At 37.8% G+C, this 14,821-nt stretch overlaps 1 protein-coding gene across 1 annotated transcript; it reads left to right on the forward strand.

The window, feature by feature from the left end:
• Positions 1-6,186: 6,186 nt before the first annotated feature.
• LOC123645035 (high mobility group protein B1) lies at positions 6,187-7,384 on the forward strand. Its single transcript, XM_045561531.1, has one exon. The coding sequence runs from the start codon at positions 6,281-6,283 to the stop codon at positions 6,926-6,928; it is 648 nt and encodes a 215-aa protein (XP_045417487.1). The 5' UTR covers positions 6,187-6,280; the 3' UTR covers positions 6,929-7,384.
• Positions 7,385-14,821: the final 7,437 nt, after the last annotated feature.

Genomic DNA, 14,821 nt, shown 5'->3' on the forward strand with positions numbered 1-14,821 from the left:
ATAAGTTAATCCAACTTCCTGCTATTGTATGATTATTTGCTGGCTTTTTTGTTTGTGTGGGTGGGATCCTCTTACCTTTATGATTTTCTTACCTTAACTAGGAGGGAAAAAGAAAACTGATGACTTTATTTTGATTATTGAATTCCTAATGTAGAGTGACTTTAAGCCCCATAGCAAACCTTTGGTGATGTAGACTTGGCTATTTCCATTCTACTAAAGAAGAAGTTGGGGTTCAGAGGGTTTGCACCCGTTGCCTGAGCTCACACACCTGGTGAGACAGGCCTTGACTTCCTGTCATAAGTAGCCTCCAGCCCACCTGTTCCCCTTTCCCTGCCACACCTGTGGCCAGTCCCACGAGCTGCCCTCACAGCTGGCTGGGTAAGAACAAAAGTGCCCAAAGACAGTAACTAGGAAGCAAACAAAATAGGAAGTTAGATTGGAGAATAACATATGGTTGAAAGGAACATGGTGACTTTTCTTAATTGAGAACAGAAAAGAGAACAAGCTTAAATTGCAATAGGAAAGGAATAATTTAAACAGGAGACATAAGGATTTGGAACATTTTTGTCCATATATAACTAAAAACAGAAGAGATGGTCATTTTCTCATGCTAGTGGAGATACATTTTTACCTAATGGTTGGGAGGACCATGGCTTTTGGGGCTTCTTTCCTTAGAAGTCACTTTTTGCTTCATGAAACATTGGCTTTATTTATTCAGGGCTACTGATTAAATGTACAAAAATAGTATTAATATATGAGACCTAATAAGATAACCATTATAGTCCTAGTAATACCTCACATTCCCTTCCTAAAGAACAACCTTAGCACTTCTTATTGTTGTCCTTGTGTTATCTATTCATACTTGATTTCAACCAGCCATTCTAGCTGAAACTTAATCAAAATGAATTGAAAATTTAATACATTTTAATTTTTCTATGATATGTAACCTACATATTCTCATATACTTAATAAGCATGTATATTCATTGTTTTTTCCCTCCAAAGAGAATTCAAGATGGGGATACTATTTCCAGTTTAAGATTACACAGGTTCAGTATCTTTATCCAAAATGCCTGGGACCAGAAGTGTTTTGGATTTCAGATTTTTTTTTTTTTGACTCTTCAGCACTTTCTTCCACAAGGGAACACTATAAACCTGTTACTTCATAAGCTTTGGTTTTTATAGTGTATAGGCATACCTCAGAGGTACTGCAGGTTTGGGGTCAGACCACCACAATAAAGCAAATATCGCAGTAAAACGAGTGACATGAATTTTTTGGCTTTCCATAAGAGTTATGTTTATGCTATACTATAGTCTATTAAATGTATGATAGCATTAGGGCTAAAAAACAATGTGGATACCTTAATTTAAAATTGCTTTATTGCTAGAAAATGCTAGTGATCATGTGAGCCTTCAGGTTGTGTAATCTCTTTGCTGGTGGAAGGTTATGCCTCAATGTTGATGGCTGCTGACTGATCAGGGTGGTGGTTGCTGAAGGTTGGGGTGGCTGTGGTAATTTCTTAAAATGAGACAACAATGAAGTTTGCTGCATTAACTGATCTCCTTTCATGATCATTTCTCTGTAGCATGCAATACTATTTGATAGCATTTGATCACAAGAGAACTTTCAAAATTGGAATCAGTCTTCTTAAAGCCTGCTGTTGCTTTATCAACTAAATTTATGTAATAGTCCAAATCCTTTGTTGTCATTTCAACAATGTTCACAACATCTTTAGCAGGAGTAGATTCCATCTCAAGAAACTACTTTCTTTAGTCATCCATAAAAAGCAACTTCTCATTCCTCAAGTTTTATCATGAGATTGCAGCAATTTAGTCTCATCTTTAGACTCTACTTCTAATTCTAGTTCTATTGCTCTTTCCAGCACATCTGCAGTGACTTCCTCCACTGAAGTCTTGAACCCCTCAAAATCATCTATGAGTGTTGGAATCAACTTCTTCCAAACTTCTGTTAATGTGCATATTTTGACCTCCACCCATGAATCATGAATGTTCTTAAAGGCAGCTAGCATGGTGGATCCTTTCCAGAAGGTTTTCAGTTTACTTTGTCCAGATCCATTAGAGAAATCACTATATGTGGCAGCTAGAGCGTTACAAAATGTATTTCTTAAATAATAAGACTTGAAAGTCAAAATTATTACTTGATCCATGGGCTTCAGAATGGATGTTGGTTGTATTAGCAGGCATGAAAACAATATTCATCTCCTTGTACATCTTCATCAGCGCTCTCGGGTGATCAGCTACATTGTCAATGAGCAGTAATATTTTGAAAGGAATCTTTTTTTCTGAGTAGTAGGTCTCAACAGTGAGCTTAAAATATTTGGTAAACCATGCTGTAAGCAAATGGCTCACAGGCTTTGTCTTCTGGGCTTTGTTGTTCCATTTGTGGAGCACAGGCAGAGTAGATTTAGCATAATTCTTAAGGGCTCTAGGATTTCTGCAAGGGTATAAGAGCATTGGTTTGAACCTAAAAGTCACCAGCTGCATTAGCCCCTAACAAGAAAGTCCGCCTGTCCTTTGAACCTCTGAAGCCAGGTAATGACTTTTCCTCTTTAGCTGTGAAAGTCCTAGATGGCATCTTCTTCCAATAGAAGGCTGTTTCATCTACATGGAAAATCTGTTGTTTAGTGTAGGCACCTTCATCAATTAACTTAGCTAGATCTTCTGGATGGATAACTTGCCACAGCTTCTACATCAGCACTTGCTACTTCATCTTGCACTTTTATGTTGCATAAATAATGTCTTTTCTTAAACTTCATGAGCCAACCTCTGTTATCTTCAAAGTTTTCTTCTTAGCTTCCTCAAACCTCTTGGCCTTCATTAAAAATGGAGTTAGGACCTTGCTCTGGATTAGGCTTTGGCTTAAGAGAATATCATAACCATTTGGTGAAAGAGTCCTAGCTCTTAGTCTCTCGGCTTTCGATATGTCTTCCTCACTAAGCTTAATCATTTCTAGCTTTTGATTTGAAATGAGAGTTGTGTGACACTTCCTTTCACTTGAACATTTAGAGGCCATTGTAGGGTTATTAATTGGCCTAATTTCAATGTTGTTGTGTCTCGGGGAATAGGGAGGCTTAAGGAGAGGGAGAGAGGTGGGAGACAGCCAGTTGGTGGAGCAGTCAGAACACACACAGTGTTTATTAAGCTCACTGTCTTACATGGACGTGGTTCTTGGTATCCCAAAGCACTTACAATAGTAACATCAAAGATCACTGATCACAGATCACCATAACAGATACAATAATAATGAAACAGTTTGAAAAATTGAGTGAATTACCAAAATGTGGCACGGAAACACAAAGTGAGCACATGCTTTTGGAAAAATGGTGCCAGTAGACTTGCTTCACGCAAGGTTCCCACAAACATTCAATTTGTAAAAAACTCAGCATCTGCAAAGCACAGTTAAATGAAGTGCCAATAAAATGAGGTTTGCCTATACTCTACCAAATGGGAAGAATTGAAAAACAAAACACCATTCAGAGAATCCTCTTTTTCTAGTAGTTCACATTTTATATTTTTACTTCAAAGAAAAGATGATGACCAAAAAGGATCTGTATCCAGAATTTCTGATTTCAAATTCTGGTCACAGAATCTCAGAATTTGAGGTCAGGAGGACCCCTGAAGATCTTCCTAAGCTGGCACCAGGCACTGTGTCTGATGCTCCTCCTTCCTGTTGGCAGGTAGTCCTCGCCATCAATCTGGAAGTCCAGCTCACCCCCCCTGGACAGCTACTGCCCAGGGAGGGTTTCAGGGTGTTGGGTGGAAGAAGTAGGATTTGAACTTCAGGCTTCTGACTTTAGGTGTGCGTAGGGCCCCAAAATGAATCTTGGGAATAGCTGTTGCTCTAGGATGATACGGATCCTGCACTAAGGTACCTGGGGTGGGGGTGAAGCTTGGACTGGTGCCAGTGCCCTCCCAGTCCCCTTTCCCCCTTGGTACTTTTGTGCAGGGCACACACTGATCTGAACTCTGGAGTGCAGGCTTCAGCGGGCTGCACTGAAACAAACAGACGTGTTGCTGGCAGAGTCTTTCCTTATTAATAGCTTTTGTATTCCTCTGTGGCATTGGTTTTCTAGTGATTCTGCTTTGTAGACAGTAGATGCTGGTGTAGTGAAATAGGATTATTTTGCCCCATTAGCAACTGGGTAGAGATTTACTGTCACATTAAGTTCTCTGTGAAGGACTAAGGGGGGGGGGCTTCATAATTTTTCAACATACTCTGTATTGAACATACTATATATATTATTCCTTTCACAACAGAACATTTGTCTAACACTCTGTCCTAGAATTTGGTTAGGGATCGTTGCCATATTTACCAGTCTGTAGTTTCCAGAATGGTACTCTTTGCTTTTCTGAAAACTGAGAAAACATTCCTCTGGCTTCCATTTCCTGACAGCTGTCCATTTTTTTCCCCTTGGGAAACCACACCAACAATGGCTCCACAGAGACATGTGTAATTGCTTTTCATCGCAGTGGGAGTAATTCACTGCGCCTTGAAGTTGTTTAGAATGCCCTTCCCATCTCCAGCCCTTCCCAGTTTAAGGATCGTTACTGACGGTGTTCGGAGCTAAGCAGAATAATGAAGTGGCTCTACTTCTGTCCCCTTCAGATGGCCAGTTTCCCTTTAGATCTCATTTTGCTTCAGATGGCTTACAACAACCATTTTATTTTAAACGACTGAAGAAAAATCTCATTTCCTTGACAGTGGGATCCCAGTTTTGTCCAGCTTTTACTCCTGGAGCTGTGGACTCAGGATTGGGGCGAATGGTCATGCTCTGGCCCATGGTGGCACTTCTGCTGAGTGGGCCATGCCACTGACGGCTGGGACTGGCTCTGAAGAGGGGACGGGAGAGGAGAAAAGAGAGAAAGTGAAGCTGACAGGAAAGAGAACTTTTGAACAGAAGAAAGGAGATATTTGATGGAAGAAATATTTCTTTGCTATGTGGTTTGTGGAAAAGGTATTACTTCTGCTAACCATTTTCCTATGAAATCTTTGGTAAAACGACTACCACTGGATAATACCTCATGGCATCAGGTCTCCTCTGGAGGATGGGGTGAATTACTAAGGGCCATCTCAGAGCGAGAGAGGGCTGAGGGGAGGCTGGGGACTACCTGGCTATTCCTGTCAAAGTTACTCACCCATGAGTGCAGCTGCTTCCTGCAGTCTAACTTACCTGCCTGCACCCCGGGCTGCATGAGAGATTGGGGGAGTGAGTAAATGCTGGTTAGTAATGCCCAAGAGGGCTGCAGTCCTTACAAAGAACTGTTGCAGTTACTAGTGTTTAAAAGTAACATTCAGTTTATTGAAGTTACACTTTTTAAAAACCTAGTTTTCCTTTTCAGTTTATAAGACTTATTATTCCGTTAATGGATGTAATTATTTTTACATAAAATAAGGCCTTTGATTAATTTTAGTTAATTGGATTTTCCTTAAACATTTTAAACTACATTTATGGGATCAGTGTATTTTATTTTCAAGTATTTAAAACATCTGAGATACAAACTCACAATCCTAACAAAAACAATGCCTTAAACAAAATCTATTAAACTTGTAAGTACAGTAATCAAGTGATCTCAAAACATAACAGTATTACTTACAAACAATAAATTTCTGATACGTCTTTCAGCTTACGGGCAATAAAACCACTATGGCAGGTCTTCTGGAATATTACAAACACTTTAAGTGACAATTACTCTTAGATTATCTTATACTTAACACTAAAACATGCTGCGGGTTTGATTTACTTTGAGGCCTGGCCTCTTATTTATCTTCCCAGGGTTGGTTACCCAACTAAGGGAACACATTTGCCGTCTCGGATCTTGGCGGGGGCAGAGTCCTTGGCCTTCTATGGAGTATGCTTCCTGTGCATTTTTCAGCCATAGCACCTCTGCTGCCTCACTGGGTTCCGCATTCTCCTGTTACTCTTGTTGGACTTTTAACCCCGCTCTGTAGTCCTGCTGGTGACGTCCCATTGTATCCTGCATTCCTGTGGCGCTTGTGTGGGGTGTGAGGCCACACCCTGCAGTCTCTCCCGTGACAGGAGTGAAAATACAGGAGGGTGTGAGTGGAGGCCTGTAGATCCTGAGCCAGAGCCACTCCTTAGAGAGAGAGAGAGAATGTAGTTTCAGGATTTACTCTGGAGGAGATAGAAACAATAAAGTAGATTGCAGTACATTGAGCTCCATAGAGACAGCGCCGGGGCAAGTGAGAGCCGGACGGGCACTGGGCGACTCTGTGCCTCGCTGAGGAAAAATAACTAAACATGGGCAAAGGAGATCCTAAGAAGCCGAGAGGCAAAATGTCATCATACGCATTCTTTGTGCAAACTTGCCGGGAGGAGCACAAGAAGAAGCACCCCGATGCTTCAGTCAACTTCTCAGAATTTTCTAAGAAGTGCTCAGAGAGGTGGAAGACCATGTCTGCTAAAGAGAAAGGAAAGTTTGAAGATATGGCAAAGGCGGACAAGGCCCGTTACGAAAGAGAAATGAAAACCTATATCCCTCCTAAAGGGGAAACAAAAAAGAAGTTCAAGGATCCCAATGCACCCAAGAGGCCTCCTTCGGCCTTTTTCTTGTTTTGTTCTGAGTATCGCCCTAAAATCAAAGGAGAACATCCTGGCCTATCCATTGGTGATGTTGCAAAGAAACTGGGAGAGATGTGGAATAACACTGCTGCAGATGACAAGCAGCCTTATGAAAAGAAGGCTGCAAAGCTGAAGGAAAAGTATGAAAAGGATATTGCTGCATACCGAGCTAAAGGAAAGCCTGATGCAGCAAAAAAGGGAGTTGTCAAGGCTGAAAAAAGCAAGAAAAAGAAGGAAGAGGAGGAAGATGAAGAAGATGAAGAGGATGAAGAGGAGGAGGAAGATGAAGAAGACGAAGATGAAGAAGAAGATGATGATGATGAATAAGTTGGTTCTAGCGCAGTTTTTTTTTCTTGTCTATAAAGCATTTAACCCCCCTGTACACAACTCACTCCTTTTAAAGAAAAAAATTGAAATGTAAGGCTGTGTAAGATTTGTTTTTAAACTGTACAGTGTCTTTTTTTGTATAGTTAACACACTACCGAATGTGTCTTTAGCTAGCCCTGTCCTGGTGGTATTTTCAATAGCCACTAACCTTGCCTGGTACAGTATGGGGGTTGTAAATTGGCATGGAAATTTAAAGCAGGTTCTTGTTGGTGCACAGCACAAATTAGTTATATATGGGGATGGTAGTTTTTTCATCTTCAGTTGTCTCTGATGCAGCTTATACGAAATAATTGTTGTTCTGTTAACTGAATACCACTCTGTAATTGCAAAAAAAAAAGTTGCAGCTGTTTTGTTGACATTCTGAATGCTTCTAAGTAAATACAATTTTTTTTATTAGTATTGTTGTCCTTTTCATAGGTCTGAAATTTTTCTTCTTGAGGGGAAGCTAGTGTTTTGCTTTTGCCCATTATGGATCACATGAGTTATTACAGTGTTTATCTTTTCATATAGTTAGCTGTTAAAAAGCTTTTGTCTACACACCCTGCATATCATGATGGGGGTAATAAAAGTTAAATTGAGACAGTTTTCATCTATAACTGAAACTCCAAAGTTGATAAATTTCACATAGCCCACTTATATTTACAAAGTGAAGAGTAACCAGTCTACTCACAGCATGGCATTATTAGAATCAAAACATGTTGAGAGTCTGTCCTTGAAGGACTAATAGAAAAGTATGTTCTAATCTTTACATGAGGACTCTATTCTTGAACTCCCATTACCATGTAATGGCAGTTATATTTTGCAGTTCCCACATTAAAGAAGACCTGAGAATATATCCCCAAAAGCGTGAGCTTAAAATACAAGACTGCCATATTACGTTTTTTGTTGATGTTAGTCCCAGCAAAGACTAGGAAAGTGCTGGCGATAAATGTCTTTTCCCATTTATCTAAATATGGACTGCTCAGGAAACTTAAGGTTCTCCATTAAGAGTTTCTTTAATTAATTGGGCCAGCCTTTAAAATGATACCACATTTTTAAAATAGGTTATATTTTCCTGTATGCCCCTTTATGAATCAAATTGATGAGGAAAGGTGAAACTTAAACTTTGCATCTCAATACAAATTATTCAATTTATTTGAATTTAATTTTTCTTTACAAAACCCAAACTGATACATTAAAGTTATGTTTATCTGTTTAACAGTTTAGGGAACAATTTGGCAATTTTGTGTTTTTTTGAGATTATCCTTCTCTTAAAAGTGCCAGTATTTTAAAATAGCGTTCTTGTAATTTTACACGCTTTTGTGATGGAGTGCTGTTTTGTTATATAATTTTGACTTGGATTCTTAAAAAAAAAAAAAAAAAAAAAAAGAAAAAAAAAAGAAACAATAAAGTACTTATATCCGGAATGTCTGTGTGTTGCTCACAAATCTAGGGAACTAAATCATTCTATTTGTATTTAAATTAAATGCTTTCTAAGTTTAAATATGGGGACTCTTTAATATACATTTAATTCATAACTGGTGTGTTTCTTTCATGACTTTATTTCGGTGAAAAAAAAACTGGGACTTTAAGATGTTCTGGGAATTAATTATAATATTATACTTTGAAATGAATGGTAATACATTAATGTCTTGGCCTTATGCCTTGTTTTTTCAGCAAATTAAAGACATTAAGCAGATTGATGGGCGTGTGTGTGTGTGTGTGTGTGTGTGTGTGTATTCCCACCATATATATTTTTCTGTACATACGTAAATACACATATTTATATATGAATGAACATATGTGTATACATATATTTATACACATATGTGTGTACATATATAATGGATATAACAGTGTTTTAATAAATGTTTTACTATTTTCATATATAGTTTTACTATTTTCATGTATATTTAAATCTAGATTTAAATAAGGCTATATTCCTTATTGAAATGAATCTTAATTTTTTCTTTTAACATTCCATTATAAACACTTTTAAACATTATACACTCTTTCTAACCAATGTTTTAAAATTCTACATAGTTTACTTAACTGTTCTTTAATATATTTTTAGATTATCTTCAATTTTTTTCTCTGTGAAGAGCGTCTTTGTGCACAGAGAATACTTATTATATGTGATTGTATCCTTAGGCTAGATTCTCAGAAGTGGAATTACTGGGTTATGGATACAGATATATTTAAGTCTCCAGGTACATATATTGCCAAATTGCCTTCCCCAAAATGTATCCTACTTTACTGGGCTAACAAATCTTTTACAAATGTTATAGCTCTGGTTATTGGAAAGCTATTAGTCTTTTGATGATTATTTTTACCACAATTTTTTTTCCAGCTTGGTGTTTGCATATAAGTTTATTTTTATAACCAAATAAAAAGAGAAGTTTAAAATTTCTAGGAGATAAAATCTGTTACTCTGTTCCTTTCAGGTTCTTCTGTTATTTTTTAGCTTAGAAAGTCATTTCTTTTCCAGAAGTGCTTTAAATATCTAATATATTTTTCTACCTTAACAAAATTTTTGTTGTTGAACTCTTTTAATTCATGTGAAATTTATTTCAGTATATGGAATCAAGTGAGGGGGCCCTTGGTTTTTGGTCTGAATTGCTACCTAGTTGGCACCATCTTCCTCACTTTTACTTGAGTGATTAGTGATATCTTCTTAATATGTACAGGTGCTATTTCTTGGTCATCTGCTCTGGTCCATCGTTCAAATACTTGCCTGTCTTGCTGCCTGTATCCCACACTGCTTAAATCACATAACATCTGATAGTGCTGGTCCTTCTTCAGCGCTCTTCTTCAACATTTTCTTTGTTATTCTCCTCTGTTTACTCTTTCAGATGAACTTTGGAAAATTTATGTTGAATTCACAAATTATTAATATTTGGGGAATAATTTGTCCATTTAAAAATCTTTAGTCTTCACTACTAAGCATATAGCATGCACTATGTGTTTACTCAAATCTTTTTTTTTATGTGTCTCACAGAATTTTCCAGTCTTTGAACAGGTCATAAATATTTCTAATTATGGTTATTATTACTTATTTTTTAGTTTGTGTTTTGATCTCTTTTTTCATCATATTTTCAGACTGTTAATATTTGGTATTTTGATTTTGTGTATCTTATATTCACTCAGTTTTAAATCAAATCTAATGGTTTCCCAGTTGATTCCTATAAACACATCATCCAAAAATAAATATTTTATTATGTTCCTTTTAAACACTAAACACTTAAGTTTTGTTTTCTGTCTCATGTCTTTTAACATTAGCCTGAATTTCCTGAAATTTTTTAAAATAATAAAAAAGGTTTAATGTAAAATAAAAATTTAACGAGTGTTGGTAATAGTGACATGATACGCTTTCAAGGAAAAATACTCACTTTTGCAACGATATTCCATAGGATCTTAAACAATATGTTTTGACATGACATGATTTTCCTACACTTCTGATGTTTAAATTTATTTAGAGCGTGCAGTATTTTTAAATTGGCATCTCATCCAGTTTGGTTCTGTTGGCTTAAAGAACAGGCAGAGCCTGGATTATAGATGATGAGGGGTTTTCAAATCTGAAATTGTTGTGTGGAACTTTACGCTTGTTGTTGTCTTGAAAAATGCTGAATGCTTTTGCTCTTTTCCCTTCCCATCTGTCCCACGCCTCCTTCCCCCTTCTTTTCTGAATCTCTGAGCTATATCTTATAGGTCCTAGCCTGCAGCCATTTCTGAGTACTGCATATAAAGCCACATGATGCAATTTTTACTAGTCCAAAATGATTAAAAAAAAATGAGGTAAAATATCATGTATTTTTTATCATCTGAATTTATTCCACTTAAAGGATTTATTGAAATAGTGGCTTTTCTATTTTGTTTCTTTTTCAAATGTTCTTAGATGCCAGAAAAAAATGTTGGCAATTCTAGGCCAGTTCTCTGTTACCCTTCCTCCACTTCTTTTTTAGTTTACTGATCTAAGGCAGCAAAGAAAAACTGATTGTTTGTCAGTTATTTGTGTGTTTTTTAAAGATTAAAAACACAGGGCAGCCGTCTGCTGACTGTACTGGAACATCACAGGACCAAGCGATTCCTGATAGGAGTAGGAAGAGGAGAAGGAGGCAGGAACGCAGCGCAGCCTCCCAGCCTGAGGTCCCTCCCTGCAGCCTCCAGAAGTGCCGCTCTGCACGTCCCTTTCCTCTCCCAGATACTATCTCCAACTTTGCAGTGGGAGGAGCAGGGGCCTGGCTCAGGACAGCAGCATCCAAGCCTGGTAGCTGCCACACACTCACTTTCTGACCCCTCTGAGCCTCAGTTCCTGTCTGTAAAAGGAGAATTGTTGGTGAGTTTTGGGGTTCCCTATCAGGAGTCGGGGGAGGGGGGCAGCATCCAGATCTACCATAGAGCCCCGACAAGGAGGAATGTCTAAGGGGCAGGGAAAGCAGAGTTGCAAACACCATGCCTAGAAGGAGAATCCTGTTTTCTTTCACCTCTCCTTTTCAGTTTGCATTGAGCACTCCTGTACACAGCAGTAACTGAAGGCTTCAGACTTTAATGTTTACACTTAATTGTGAATAAGAATAGTAAGGTGAGCTTCTTCGGTGTCCATGTCTGTTGCTAGCTCAGCCCTCCCTTTTTTGCCTGGGCAGAACAGCGCCTCCTTTATGAAGTTTTTCTTAGTCATCTAAACCAGAGATGGATGAGGGCTGGCTACTTAGAACTCTTTGATCCCTTTAGTTAACTTACTCCTGTGCTATTTATTGCAGGCTACCTGGAATCGTACCTCTTTATATACATGTGTCATCTCTGCTCTGTTGTAAACTTGAGCTGCCTTATGTAGTGTGGGCATTCAGTAAAGATTTGTGGAATAGAAGAATGAATGAGAAAGACCTAAAATATTGCTGTTAAGATAGTTGCAGAACTTCGCTATAAATGTTCATTTTGCTTTTCTATAATTTAGCTTTTAGTAAATGTTACATTACAAAGCAGTAGTGTGATATTTTGATTGTTGGATTAAGTTCTGCCCAGCTCTGCCACTCTGATCTTGGACAACCTAGGTTAGAGTTTCTGCATTTGAAAATGGAAGAGATAGGATAAGAGAGGTTCTCAGAATTTAGTACACAGAAGAATGAAATAAGGTGCTTGCTAATATTGTGTATGTCTGGGCTCTACCCTCTAAGATTTACTGGGCCTGGGGAAGGGCTGAGAGCCTGCAGGTTAAATAAACCCCCTAGATAGTCCTCATGCAGGTGGTTCAGGGAACATCTGTTGAGAACCATTAAATAAGAGATCTCTAAGCTTTCTGCAGTTCTATTTTAAAAGGATACTATAAGACATTACAGGCATCTGTTTGCAAAGTTACCTTCTTTCAGAAAGATGTTCAGTTTATTTTTCCTATTGTGAGATCAGTGCAGCAACAAGCACAAATGATGAGCACATGCTGCGTAATTAGTAGAAAAAGGTATGTTTCATATTCACTTACAGGAGAAAACAATCACTAGCATATCCCTGTTTTAGTAGGGATACCCTAGTACAGCTTTCGGCTTAGAACCTTTCTCCCAACAATTTTTACCTTTCAAGAGTTTCTATACTTGTCATATGCATTTACTTTACTAATAGCGTTGTAGAAGTGGACCAAAGGTTGTGATAATTTCAGCACCAAACACAGGAGGCTGCCAAGCTCTACGTATAATTTGTCTATTCCTTCATAAATTTGAGCTGAACATATTTTATTAATAAAATATATCTACAAATGCTAAAAGATTTATTAAAATCTTACCATTCACGGAAGTGCACTTCTTTCATCACTAGATAAAGTGCACTATCTTTTCTTTTCTTTTTTTTAAAGCCATAACCCCTAATTAAAGGCAGAAATGAAAAAAGAAACTCTTATTCAGACCACCTTTCTTTCTTCTTTGCCATTGGTTCATTCCATTAAATGGCCTTAATAGACTAAATGATTTGGGGATTAAAAAGGGGAAAAAAAGGACATACACCCTTCACTGCTAAAAAGTTATTTGTGTGGGGAGAGAGGTAGGGAAATGGTTGCTGCAAGAAATGTATGAAATTATATTTATTTATTTTACAATTTTATGCATCAGTCGCAATACAAAAGTTAAGAAATTTAACCTCCAATTGAGGAGTAAATGTGGGTTATTGAAGCAAGTATAAACAATTCAGAGTGAAAAGAACACAGAACACCATTCTGCATTCCCTGCATTCCCTGAGCATTTTGCTCAGCACAGTCAACAAGTCCTTCCCCAAGATCCTCACTTGCAAGCTTCCCAAGGCTGCAGGAAATGGACCCCGCATTACTGTAAGTCCCAAAGCAAGCCGAGAGTTTGGAAGATATCTTTTACTTTATTAGATGCCAAATTAAATTTCTTTGACAGTAGTCAGAGGAAGCAGACAGATTTTCAGTGGGCTCTTGGTTGTATAAAATCAAAGGTCTACACATTTTATCATGGGAAGAATGTTAAAGATTGTTCTGTAGGGAGAACAATTGTCCTGAAGTACCAATGGAGGCTTTTTTCCTCTTGTTAATTAGATTAGTTCTTTTAAACAACCCTTTTTAAAGAATGTGAGTGATTTAGGCATTTTTGTACTCCTTCAATGTAGGAAAGGGGAAAGTACAGAAGGCACCGCAGGGTAACGAAGCCATCGCCCTGGCCAAACGAGGGGTAGCCAGTTGGTCAAATCTTGGGTCTATTTAACTTTTTCTAGTTACTCTATAAATCACCCTCCACCAAACTGATCCAACAGGTTTTTGTTTTTGTTTTTTAAAAAACTACTTATTGATAACCTAAAGGAAACCTCAAGCTGAATTGGACCATTGCTCTTAATTTGGGGGGCTGAGTAATTAGAGAGGGACCTTCTTTGTCACACATTAGATGCAGTTGCTCTTCCTCTGACCCAACACATTTAATCCAGCCACCTAGGTCAACTCGGAATTTTGTACTTAAACCTAGTTACAAATTGAATTTTGGCCCTGTTCTCTTATTGTGCATGATATCGTATGCCTCCTGGTCATTTTGTGGCCCATTTTCTGCAGTCTAGTGAATGATTTGTTTGCCTAGCCATTTAGAATGAAAGCCACAAAATCATTTTTAGAAAGGTTATTGATGTCTCTGAAATCTCCAAGTGCTGCCAGGAAGTCCTTGATTATTGAAACTGGTGTTGAGGGCATGAGAGTTATTTTATATTGAAGGTCTGCTCTGTAGTGTAGCTTTGAGTCTACTGACACATCTCTCCTTCACCCAAACCAAAACACAAACACACACACACAAAAACCATATGGTAAAAACTCTGCCAGATCCTTCGCTGGTGGGGAAACTGTGTTAATGAAGGGCTCACTTGGTCTCTTTAGTCAGTGCACTTGGGAATTTAAGGTTAGCTTGGGCTGACGGCTGATTTGAGGATGGAGATGTGTAGTCTGACTTCTTAGTATCCAGCACAGCAACACATTCATTTGAAATTGTGTTTGATACTGTCTCTGGATTTAATGTTATGAAATGTCACAGAAATAAGAAAATTTTCAAATTTTGAAACCAGCTTACCAAGGCTGAACCCAATAATTAAAAAAAAAAAACCTTGATAATCTCAGCTACATCTGTAAGACTCTGTTGGCAAATAAACATTCTTGAATGCTTTGCTTTCTCTAGCACAGAAAATATTTTAAGACTGGTGTATATAGGTAGCGTTAGGGAATAGGCCACTCTTAAAAATATTGTCTTGGTTTTATTGTCCAGAAACACTTTTTAAAATTTCATTTCTTTGACTATCTGGGAATTACTGATAAATATCCACAAAGCTTCCTGAATAGAGGTGAAAAGTATATGTCCAGTATGTGGGTTAAATTTG

This window comes from Lemur catta, chromosome 9 (assembly GCF_020740605.2).
Source record: "Lemur catta isolate mLemCat1 chromosome 9, mLemCat1.pri, whole genome shotgun sequence".
NCBI classification, from domain to species: Eukaryota; Metazoa; Chordata; class Mammalia; order Primates; family Lemuridae; genus Lemur; species Lemur catta.

Excerpts from the sequence above, each read along its gene's own strand:
- LOC123645035 (XM_045561531.1), top strand. The coding sequence starts at position 6,281 with ATGGGCAAAGGAGATCCTAAGAAGCCGAGAGGCAAAATGTCATCATAC.